The sequence below is a fragment of the Carcharhinus amblyrhynchos genome, chromosome 9 (assembly GCF_965287045.1).
Source record: "Carcharhinus amblyrhynchos chromosome 9, sCarAmb.v2.hapA, whole genome shotgun sequence".
NCBI lineage: Eukaryota > Metazoa > Chordata > Chondrichthyes > Carcharhiniformes > Carcharhinidae > Carcharhinus > Carcharhinus amblyrhynchos.
Window position 1 is genome coordinate 80614156 of NC_137332.1, and position 12327 is coordinate 80626482.

The following is a 12327-nucleotide window of genomic DNA, read 5'->3' on the forward strand; positions in this document are numbered from 1 at the left end:
CAATTGCAATGGGAAAATTTATATTTTAAAATTGGTATTCAAGGGAAAGTCCCTGGGTGCAAAATAAAAAGCTTTGACAGCATGCATCAGCAACATGCTACCAAACAACAACTAAATTACTGTTAATAAACTAAATGTTAAAATACTGCACTATTTTTGACTGATTCTCCAAAACAGCACATCACATGCACAATAGGTTCCACTTGAGAGAATTATTTCATACTAAGCTTCCAATCTTGCATGTGTCACAAAGATAGAAAAAGAGTGGGAGGAACAGAAGTGAAAGTGATCATTGTACAATGAGGCAGAGGGCTGGAGAAATAAATAGGAACAGGGATCGGCTATGTAGCTCTTCAAGTCAGTTGCACCATTCAAAAGAGCATGGCTTAACTACATCAACTCCACATTCCCATCTCTTTTGATTCCCTTTATGCCCAAACATTTATCAATCTCAATACTCACTATACTCAAATGATTCAGTGTCCAACCTCCACCACCTCAAAGAAGAGAAAACGTTTTAAGAAAAATAATCTCAATATCATTGTCTTTTTATGGTACGAATAGACAGAAGCAGATTTTAAACACAATTATTTTAAATACTTTGACTCACCTGCGCATTAGCTTTGCTTCCATGCACAGTCAAGAGAATGTCTCAAGTCTTTTTTGAAGTCTTTTCTAGAAAAAACACAAGTGAAATAAGCAAATCTTGTGTTTCATTCCACAGATGCATTACTGTGCTACAAACAGATCACTGTGCCAGTTACTTAAAAGTCAAAGAAAAATATTGTTGAGACAGTGACCCGAGCTTTCAACCTTGAAATCAACCCCCTTATTCTCAATCCCTCAATTCAAACTGACATTAGTGCTTAATTTAAGTAACTTCTCAACAAACCACTGAAATTTAATTGCCCAAGAGCATTCTTATTTCAAAAGGAAGTTAAAGTGAACCACAATTAAAAACACGTCTAAAATCAGTGAATTACAGTCCCACCTAAAATGGTCAGAATGTTTATATGCGTTTACAGTGCTTCTTTTAGAAACAAATTATACTGAGCAATTTCAATGACAGCTTAAAGGCTGTCATTTTTACATCAAAACTTTAAAACAGCCAAGCTGTTTAATCAAAAGCAGAAAACTGTAGAAGCTGGAAATTAAAAATCAGAACAGTATATTCCAAAAATACTCAGCCCGAATGGAAACATCAGTGGAGAATGGAAACAACAGTGGAGACAGAAACAGCGTTATGTTTCAGGTCAGTAATCTTTGATTAGAATCAACAGAGTGTTGGAGACGTAATAGGTTTACTTAAGTAGAGAAGTAGGGAAGGGCAGCAGAGGAGGCGGGGGTTAAGGGGAGAGAAAGCACAAAAGTGATGTGTGAAAGACAAGAGAGTTTAAGTGGCAAAAGGAGTGACAGTGAAGAGCAAAAACAGATGGGAACATATGGAGCAAAGTGTAGATCCTAAAGTGTAAATGTGAAAAGCAGGCATCTGAAGCAGAGGTTAGGATAAAAAATTGTTGAACTCAATTGAGTCCAGACAGCTGTAAAGTGCCTAATTGAAAGATGAGATACTATTACTTAAGCTGAACACCATTGTAATAGTGTTAAAGGTCAAGGCCAGAGTGGAACATCAGAGCAGAAGACCATTTCACCCTTTGGGCCTGCTCCACCATTCAATAAGATCATAGCGGAATTAGTTGTGAAAATAAATGTAGCGCAAAATTAAAAAATGACAGGCAATCAGAAGCTCAGAGTCACATACACTGACTGAACAGAGATGTTCTGCAAAGCAATCACCCAATCTGAATTTAGTCTCGCGAGCGTAGGGAAGACCCCAAGAAAAGCAAAAACAGTATAATAGATTGAAAGAAGTACATATTACTGTTTCACCTTGGGGGGCCTTGGGCAGTGAGAAGTAAAACAGGTGTTGCATCACCTGTGCTTGTGTGGGAAGGTGCCATGGAGAGTGCGTTCATGGTAACTAAAGAGTGGATTGGAATGTTACAAAGGAAAACAGTCCTTTGGAAGGCAAAAGGGGCGAGAAGGGGAAATTTGTTTGATCATGGCATCAAACAGAATCTATTTGTGGCAGGATCTTGTAAATCAGAGTTTGAAAAACTATTGCAGCAAAAGATGCTGAGTGCAAATAGCTCTATAATCCTTCCTCATAGTTAAGAAGTGATATTTTTCTTAAAAATACATAGATATTCATCAGCTGTACTATTTTGTTAAGTCAGTCTTTCCTGTGCTGTTAAAACTTAAAATTTGCTGAGCTGACAACATTCCAGCTGGTCATCTGATGCTTTGTAGTAATTTCGAAGTAACAATGGTCACGGGGACCAGAAGTCTGGTCCAGCTAACTTTAAATAAAGGAAAACATTTGGTCAAATCATTAGAAGTCCTAACATAATGGTTTTGACAAAGACAGCATCAATATCTTAAAAAAAAGGAATCCTGACTCCCATTAAGCTTCAAACTTCCAGTCATCCAATGTCCAACATTGAGGTAAGTAAGTCACACAACTTCCACCAACCTGCATTGTAATATCATCTATTGGAACTGAACTCCAACAGTTATTGTCTGGCGTCCAACATGAACAGAACTCCAGGCAACAACCTGTACTGTCTACCATCAAGCCGGTCGCAGCAGAAAGAACTTGGACCCTCATCAAAACTGCCAACTGCTGGAACCTTGCCTTCCAACTGACTCATTCTATTTGCCTTTTCCTGATGTGCAAGCCTCACTCTACAAAGATGGGTTCAATTTACAATCAGCCAACCTCTGAAGGGTATTCCAGTTGATGTCTAGTTCTGGACATATGTAAAATTGATACTTTTTTTTAAAATTTGTGTTTGTGCCCGGAACCCTCTTTCTTTTTCCTTATTCCCAATATGTTGAGAGTGTAAAAGGGGTGAACATCATGAAACCACTCATGTGCTTGAGTTTTGTGTGCATACAAATAAACAAACCCCTTTTCTTTTTATCTTACCGCAATTTTGCTATGCAAGTCATTAATATAGATATAATCAGATACAATGGAATTGGGATTACAGAAACATGGATACAGGGTGACCAGGGATGAGAATTGAATGTCCCAGGGTACTCAGTATTTAGAAAGTCAGGCATAATGGAAAGTGGTGGTGCAGTGGCACTACTGGTTAAGGAGTTAATTAACACAATAGTGAGAAAGGATATTAGCTCTGACAATGCAGAGTCTGCATGGGTGGAGTTGAGAAATGCCAAGGGGCAAAAAATATTAGCGGCTGTCATACAGAAACCCCAAAACTGCAACAGTGATGTTGAGAATGGCATTAAACATAAAATTAGAGATGCATGTGATAAAGGAATATCGGTGATCATGTGTAATTTTAATCTGCACATAGATTGGGCAAATCAAATTAGCCACAATGCTGCAGAGGAGGAATTCCTGGAGTGCATACAGGATAGTTTTCTTGACCAATATGTGGAGAAACCAACTAGAAAGCAGGTCATCTTAGGCTGGGTACTGTGTAATAAGAAGGGAATCATTGCCAATCTAGCTGTACAAGATCCCTTGGGCATGAGCGACTATAGCATGACAGAACGTATTTAAAATCAAGATGGAGAATGTAGTTGATTCGGAGACTATGGCGCTGAATCTTAATGAAGGAAACTATGAGGATATGAGGCGTAAGTTTGCCTTGATAGATTGAGGAGAGTTACTTAAAGAAATGACAATGAACAGGCAATGGCAAACAATCAAGGAATGCATGGGGAAATTGCAGCAACTGTTTATTCCTGTCTGACACAAAAACAAAATGGGTAAGAGGGCTAATCCGTGAATTACAAAGGAAATTAGACAGAGTATCCGATCCAAGGAAGAAGCATACAGATTGGTCAAGAAAAATAATAAGTCTGAGGATTGGGAGCAGTTTAGAATTCAGCAAAGAAGGACTAAGGGATTGATTAAGGGGAAAATGTAGTACGAAAGTTAGCTTGCAAGGAACATAAGGACCGACACTAAGAATTTCTAGATATAAGAAGAGAAAGAGGTTGGTAAAGACAAACATAGGTCTCCTACAGACAGAAATGGGGGAATGTATAATAGGGGATAAAGAAATGGCTGAGCAACTGAATACATGCTTTGGTTCAAACTGGTTCTGTCTTCACAAAAGTGGACACAAATCAGTCACCAGAAATGTTGGAGATTTAGTGAGAGGGAAGAACTGAGAGCTGGGAAAATTGATGGCATTGAAGGTGGATAAATCCCCAGGCTTGACAATCTACATCCCAGAATCCTTAAAGCTTGTACTCGTTAGAGTTTAGAAGAATGAGGGGAGATCTCATTGAGACGTATAAGATGATGAATGGGATGGATAGGATAGAGGTGGAGAGACTCTTCCCGCTCAAAAAAGACAGTAGGACTAGGGGGCACAGCCTCAAGATAAAGGGGAGGCGGTTTAGAACGGAGTTGAGGAGGAACTTCTTCACTCAAAGGGTGGTGAATCTCTGGAATTCTCTGCCCGTTGAAGTGGTGGAGGCTGCCTCGCTAAATATTTTTAAGAAGCGGGTTGATGGGTTTTTGATAAGAGAAGGGATTAAGGGTTATGGGGAGAGGGCGGGAAAGTGGAACTGAGCCACGACAGATCAGCCATGATCTTATTGAATGGCGGGGCAGGCTCGAAGGGCTAGATGGCCTACTCCTGCTCCTATTTCTTATGTTCTTATGTTCTTAAATAGCTCTAGAAATAGTAGATGCGTTGGTGGTCATCTTCCAGGATTCTACAGACTCGGGAACAAGCCTTGCAGATTGGAGGATAGTGAATGTCACTCCATTATTCAAAAAAGGGAGGTAGAGAAAACAGGGAATTATAGACCAGTAAGCTCAACATTGGTAGTGGGGAGAATTCTCAAATCAATTATTAATGACTTTATAGCAGAGCGTTTAGAAAGCAGTGGCAGGATTAGATAGAGTCAACATGAATTTATGAAGCGGAAATCATGCCTGACAAATCTGTTGAAATTCTCTGAAGATGTCACGAGTGGAGTTGACAAGGGGGAGCCAGTTGATGAAAGCGTTTGACAAAGTCCCGCGAAAGAGATTATTGTGCAAGATTAAAGTGCATGCAATTGGGGGAGGTGTATTGAGATGGATAGAAAACTTCCTGGCAGAGAGGAGGCAAACAGTAGGCTTTGTTAAGGGGAAGTCTTGCCTTACGAATCTGGTGGAATTTTTTGAGGAGGTGACAAAAACGGTAGACGAAGGATGAGCCGTTGATGTCATCTATATGGATTTCAGTAAGGTGTTTGACAAAGTCCCTCATGGTAGGTTGGTTGCAAAGATTAAGGCTCATGGGATACAAGGCCAGGTATCTAGATGGGTGGAGAACTGGCTTGCTAAGAGGAGACAGAGAGTAGTAGTGGAAGGGTCCTCTTCTAGCTGGAGCTCTGTCACTAGTGGTGTGCCGCAGGGCTCAGTACTGGGACGTCTTCTTTTTGTAGTATATATAAATGACTTGGAAGAGGGAGTAAGTGGTGTGATCAGCAAATTTGCTGATGACACCAAGATGGCTGGATTGGCAGGCAGTGAGGAGCAGTGTCTGGCAGTACAACGGGATATAGATATATTGGGCAGATATATGGCAAATGGAGTTTAATCCTGATAAATGTGAGGTGATGCATTTTGGCAGGAATACTGTAGGGGGAGTTACATGATAAAGGATAAGCCTATAAAGAGTATAGAAACGCAGCGGGACCTGGGGGTGCAAGTGCACAAGTCTTTGAAGGTGGCAGTATAAGTGGAGAAGGTTGTGAAGAAAGCTTATGGTATGTTAGCCTTTATAGGCAGGGGTATAGAGTATAAGAGCTGGAGTCTAATGTTGCAGTTGTACAGAACGTTGGTTAGGCTGCATTTGGAGTACTGCGTCCAGTTCTGGTCACCTTACTACTGGAAGGACGTGGAGACTCTGGAGAGAGTGCAGAGGTTTACCAAGATGTTGCCTGGTATGAAAGGACTGGGTTATGAGGAAAGATTGAGCAAATTGGGGCTGTTTTCCCTTGAAAGGCGGCGACTGAGGGTGGATCTAATAGAGGTATATAAGATTATGAAGGATATAGAGTAAACAGTGGTAAGCTATTTCCTATGTTAGGGACACAGGCTTAGGGTGAGGGGGGAGAGGTATAACACAGATATTAGAGGGAGGTTTTTCACACAGAGGGTAGTGGGGGTATGGAATGCTCTGCCAAGCAAGGCATGCTGGATTTGTTTGAGAGTTACTTAGACAGGCACGAGTGGGTTGGAGATGGCTGCTCCACTATCTGATGAATTAAGAATAAAGCTCAACACTATGCAATCAGCAAAGATGTCTGATCTGATGATGGGGTGAGGGTCTTTTGACAAAGCAGCTGAGCTTAGTTAGGCCTGGGATTAGGCTAACTTAGTTAGGCTAACCAGATGCAAACTATTCTTAAACAATAAAAATGTCACTACATCCAAATCCAAATAAAGATAAATAACTGATGAGAATTTGTCACAAAATTAAACATTATCTAGACACCCCTGCCTGTTTTACTAACTCTCTAGTGATCATGCTACAGAACCAGGGTATATCGCTAAGATTTTTTAAAGCTTTTTATTTATTAGCATCACAAGTAAGCTTACATTAACACTGCAATGAAGTTACTATGAAAATCCCCTAGTCGCCACACACTCCAGTACCTGTTCGGGTTCACTGAGGGAGAATTTAGCATGGCCAATGCATCTAACCAGCACGTCTTCCAGACTGAGAGGGGAAACCGGAGCACCTGGAGGAAACACAGGGAAAATACACAGACGTTGCACAGTGACCCAAGCCAGGAATCGAAACCAGGTCCCTGGATCTGTGAGGCAGCAGTGCTAACCAACGTGCCATTATGCTACCCCTAATTGCATATTTCAGTTAAGGGACAGTGCAGCAGTTTAGAGACTTAAAAATGCCATTTCATAACCAACTAGACAGGCAGACATCTAATAATATTAACCCCACTAGATGCTACATGTTCCGCAACAACAACTATGTCACGGATGCCCAACTATATGTGTATGCGCATATGACCACATACGTGCACATCAAAACATAACTGAGATTTTTTCTGCGCACTTCCCCTCAACATAGCGATGTCAACACATGAGCAGCCGGAAGATTGGAAAACGGCTACTGTTACGCCGTTGTTTAAGAAGGGTGGCAGGCAAAAGGCAGGGAATTATAGGCCGGTTAGTTTAACATCTGTTGTAGGTAAAGTGTTAGAATCCGTCATCAAGGAGGAAATAGCGAGGCATCTTGAGGGGAATTGCTTGATAGAGCAGACGCAGCACGGTTTCGTTAAGGGGAAGTCGTGTCTGACAAATTTATTGGAGTTCTATGAGGATGTGTCTAAGGCGGTGGATAAAGGAGAGCCGGTGGATGTGATCTTTCTTGATTTTCAGAAGGCGTTTGACAAGGTACCTCACAAGAGGTTATTGCAGAAGGTAAGGGGGCATGGAGTTGGGGGTAGGGTGTTAGCGTGGATAGACGATTGGCTGTCAAATAGGAGGCAGAGAGTGGGGGTCAATGGGTGCTTTTTGGATTGGCGGTTGGTGACTAGTGGAGTGCCCCAGGGGTCAGTGCTGGGGCCTCAGCTATTTACCATTTATATAGATGATCTGGAGGAGGGAACAGAGTGTATGGTGTCGAAATTTGCTGATGACACCAAGATTGGTGGAACGGCAAATTGCGCGGAGGGTGTGGAGAGTCTGCAGAAGGATCTAGATAGGCTGGGTGAATGGGCCAGGAACTGGCAAATGGAATTTAATGTTGGCAAGTGCGAGGTGGTCCACTTTGGTAGGCAGGACTATTACTTACGTGGCGAAAAACTGCAGCAGGCGACGGTGCAGAGAGACCTCGGGGTCCTTGTGCATGAGTCGCAAAAACCCAGCCTGCAGGTGCAGCAGGTGGTCAGGAAGGCGAATGGGATGCTGGCCTTCATAGCGAGGGGGATTGAATATAAAAGTAGGGAGGTCTTGCTGCGGCTGTATAGGGCATTGGTGAGGCCGAAGCTGGAGTACTGTGTGCAGTTTTGGTCGCCGCACTTACGCAAGGATATTTTGGCCTTGGAGGGAGTGCAGAGGAGGTTTACTAGGCTGATACCGGAGTTGAGGGGGTTGAGCTATGAGGGGAGGGTGAATAAACTAGGCTTGTACTCGTTAGAGTTTAGAAGAATGAGGGAAGATCTCATTGAGACATATAAGATGATGAATGGGATGGATAGGATAGAGGTGGAGAGACTCTTCCCGCTCAGAAAGGACAGTAGGACTAGGGGGCACAGCCTCAAGATAAAGGGGGGAGCAGTTTAGAACGGAGTTGAGGAGGAACTTCTTCACTCAAAGGGAGGTGAATCTCTGCAATTCTCTGCCTCTTGAAGTGGTGGAGGCTGCCTCGCTAAATATTTTTAAGACGCGGGTTGCTGGGTTTTTGATAAGCGAGGGGATTAAGAGTTATGGGGAGAGGGCGGGAAAGTGGAACTGAGCCACGACAGATCAGCCATGATCTTATTGAATGGCGGGGCAGGCTCGAAGGGCTAGATGGCCTACTCCTGCTCCTATTTCTTATGTTCTTATAGGTCGACATCTTAACTGCAACAAAGTGATAAATTCATTGCAATGAACTTCATCTTAAAAATTGGTAAGAAAAAACTAAAAGCATAGGATTGAGACAACTCACGCATTTTCATTATTCTATACTCACATGGACAAAAAATATTATTCACAACATTTCAACACAGCACGTGAGTAGGAATTTCTCTGGGGGGGAAGGGGGCAGTGCGGTAGTGGTGCTGTGGGGGCAAATTCACAAGAATAGTTTGGTGATGTTAATAGATTGCTGTTGACGCCAAACAAGGAGACAGCAAAGCCAAGGAAACAGCCTGACTACAGTAGTGGGGAAAATTCTGGAGTCAATTGTCAAGAATTTTTTAGCAGAGTATTTGGAAAGGAGTAGCAGAATTGAACACATATTTGAAGAATCTACTGAAATTCTTTTGCGTATGTAAACAGTAAATTTGATAAGGGACAGCAAGTGGATGTGGTTTATTTGGACTTTCAGAAGGCTTACTACAAATTCCCAATTTGAGATTAGCATGTAAAATTAAAGCCCATAGGATTGTGTATAGTGTACTTAGGTGTATAGAAATTTGATTGGCTGACTGGAAACAGACACGTCTTTGGTCACTCATCTTTGGCCAATCCATCTAACCTGCACATCTTTGGACCACAGGGAAGAAACCCGAGGAAATCCACGCAGACAAAGGAAGAACATGCAAACTCCACACAATCACCCAAGGCCAGAACTGAAGCCAGGTCACTGATGTTGTGAGGCAGCAGTGCTAACCATTGTGCCACCCTGTCACTAGGATCCATGCTATTTCCAATTTGCAAAATACACCAAGCTGGTTGGGAAAGTGAGCACCTAGAGACCCTTCAGTGTGATTTGGACATGCTGAGTGAGTGGGAAAATGTATGTAGATGCAGTATAATGTGGATAAATGCGAGCTTATCCACTTTGTAGCAAAAACAGGGAGACAATTTATAGCCTTTCAGATAATAATCTTAGAGAGGGGAGTGGGCAACAAGATTTGGATGTCCTCATACACCATTCACTAAAGGTAAGCATGCAGGTACAGCAGGTGGTAAAGAAGGCAAATGGTATGTTGGCCTTCAAAGCAAGAGGATTCGAGTACTGGAGCAGAGATATCTTGCTGCAATTACACTGTGGCTTGGTGAGGCCACACCAGTTTTGGTCTCCCTATCTGAGGAAGGATGTTCTTCCTATGAAGTTACCAGACTGATTTCTGGGATGGCGACACTGAAATACAAGGAGAAATTAAGTCGGTTAGGAAATACAGGTCTTGGGGTAAAGAAGGTCAAAGGAAATGGGCAAAGCTGGGATCAGGTAATTGAGCTAGATGATCAGCCATGATCATACTGAATGGCAGAGCAAGCTAAGGGTCGAATACCTATTCCTGCTCCTACGTACTATATTTCTATGTTTTGAATAAAAATCAGAACAGTCTTTAATGGGGGAGCAAGCAGCAAGCAAGAAGCAAGTACCAGGGAGAAATCATGCAAACAGAGCTGAAGAAAACAAAAATCTAAAATGCAAAGCATTTTGCACTTTTTCGTAGGGCTTTACTCCTGCGTTTTTTTTTTAAAAACTGCCTGATAAGCATTTTATGTTTTAAAAAAATCTTACACAGAAATTTACATATCAGGTGAAACAACGAATTACAGGTACATATTTCAGTTTTCACTTCTCACAATGTGACTCTACATTGGGGAGAAAAAACACAGATTGGGTGACTGTTTTGCAGGACATCAACATATCTTGAACTTCAATCACCTGTCATTCTAGTTTTCCCTTCCCGCTCTGGTACCTCTGTTCTCATTCCCTGTTCCAATGAAGTGCAATGCAAGCTCAAGGAACCAAACCTCATCTTCCAATCAGGTATTTTACAGTTTTTTGAACTGAATATCAAGTTAAACAATTTCAAATCATAACTTTTTCCTCAATGTTTTATGTTTCTCTGATTTTTGAATGGCAGCTATTAGTAAAGATTCTGTATTTTCTCATTTACACCTCCTCCAAGCATCTTTTATTTCTTGTATAAAAGCAAAATACAGAGGATGCTGGAATCGGAAACAAAAAAACAGAAAATGCTGGAAAATCTCAGCAGATCTGAAGCATTGTGGAGAGAGAATAGAACTAACATTTCGAGTTAGGATGACCCTCCATCAGAGCTCTTTTATTTATTATTCCACTTCCTCATCCCCTGTCACAATACATCATTCTTTTGTTATTTAATCTCTCCAATCTACCACCCTTTCGTAGCCCGCCCTTTTTTTTCTTTTCCAATCCTTCTTGCTTTCCCTGACTTTGTATTTATATTAAACTTCTTTAACTTCTAGTTCTGATGAAAGATCATCAAATTGAAACCGTTTCTCTCACTCCAACCCACCTCGCTGACTACTTCTGACTATTTTGTTGTATCATAAAATTAATTAATGTTGGACCCTTAGAGGATGAGAGGGGGGATTTAGTGGTGGGGGAATGAGGAAATGGCTGAGGCCTTAAATAAGTTTTTTGCCTCAGTCTTCACGGAGGAGGATGCGAATAGTTTGCCGGGTATTAAAGATAGAAGGATGGTAGGAGTTGAGGGCCTGAATGCGATTACTGTCACTAGAGAGGTAGTGCTTGATCGACTAGCGGGACTGACGGTGGACAAGTCCCCAGGACCAGATGGAATGCATCCCAGGATTCTGAAGGAAATGGCAGAGGTGATAGTAGATGCCTTAGTGATTATTTACCAAACTTCGCTGGATTCTGGGGAAGTGCCGGAAGATTGGAAAATGGCTAATGTTACGCCGCTGTTTAAAAAAGGTAGCAGGCAAAAGGCAGGGAATTATAGGCCGGTTAGTTTAACGTCTGTTGTTGGAAAATTGCTTGAATCCGTCATCAAAGAAGAAATAGCGAGGCACCTTGAGAAGAATTGTTTGATAGAGCAGACGCAGCACAGATTCGTTAAGGGGAAGTCGTGTTTGACAAATTTATTGGAATTCTATGAGGATGTGACTAGTGCGGTAGACAGAGGGGAACCGGTGGATGTGGTGTTTCTTAATTTTCAAAAGGCGTTTGATAAGGTGCCGCACAAAAGGTTGCTTCAGAAGGTTAGGGGGCATGGAGTTGGGGGTAAGGTGTTAGCATGGATCGAGGATTGGTTGTCTAATAGGAGGCAGAGAGTTGGTACCAATGGGTGCTATTCTGATTGGCGGTTGGTGAGCTACCTGACGCTCAGCTGATCAGTGCGCTTTGTTCATATGTTCAGAAACATGATGTGGATGGTGGAAAGTTGATACAGACAGCATTCATTAACACAAATACGGTTTGAGTCATTAACCCCAATGTTTCAAGTTTCTGACACTAGGCAGTCAGTAGTGTACCTGCTGTCTCCTTGCCTTTGATCTTTTTTCCTGAACCACACAACTTCACCAGGCATCCTCTACTGCGCAGTCCCACTGCGCATCCTGGGGTGAGTGTAGCTGCCTATATCTTCCCCGTCGAACCCACAAATTACACACACAAGAACTAACCTCCCGGATTTGAAAGCAGCCGAAAGACCGCCGTCCCACCGCAGTGTGAGCGCCGAAGGGTCGTGAGGTTTAACGGTTGGCAGCCGCTGAGCATTTCAATGCGACTAACCAAGGCCACCCAACGATTTAGCTGGCATCGCCTCATCCGCTGACTTCTAAATGCGCCTGCGCGACAAATTCTCTGATTC

At 42.3% G+C, this 12327-nt stretch overlaps 1 protein-coding gene across 4 annotated transcripts in view; it reads right to left on the reverse strand.

Moving 5' to 3' along the window:
* klhl20 (kelch-like family member 20) overlaps positions 1-12293 on the reverse strand; it is an 85387-nt gene extending 73094 nt beyond the window's left edge. For 2 of the 4 annotated variants that reach the window (XM_080195974.1, XM_080195971.1), the window contains exons 1-2: positions 12140-12293; positions 611-675 (exon numbers count right to left, since the gene is read on the reverse strand). In XM_080195974.1, coding sequence (XP_080052100.1) covers positions 611-633 — 23 coding nt within the window. In that variant the 5' untranslated portion in view covers positions 634-675; positions 12140-12293. Of the gene's footprint in view, positions 1-462; positions 498-610; positions 676-12139 lie in introns of those variants that run through there. The other 2 variants (XM_080195975.1, XM_080195976.1) reach the window with 2 other exon arrangements.
* Between the last annotated feature and the right edge of the window lie 34 nt (positions 12294-12327).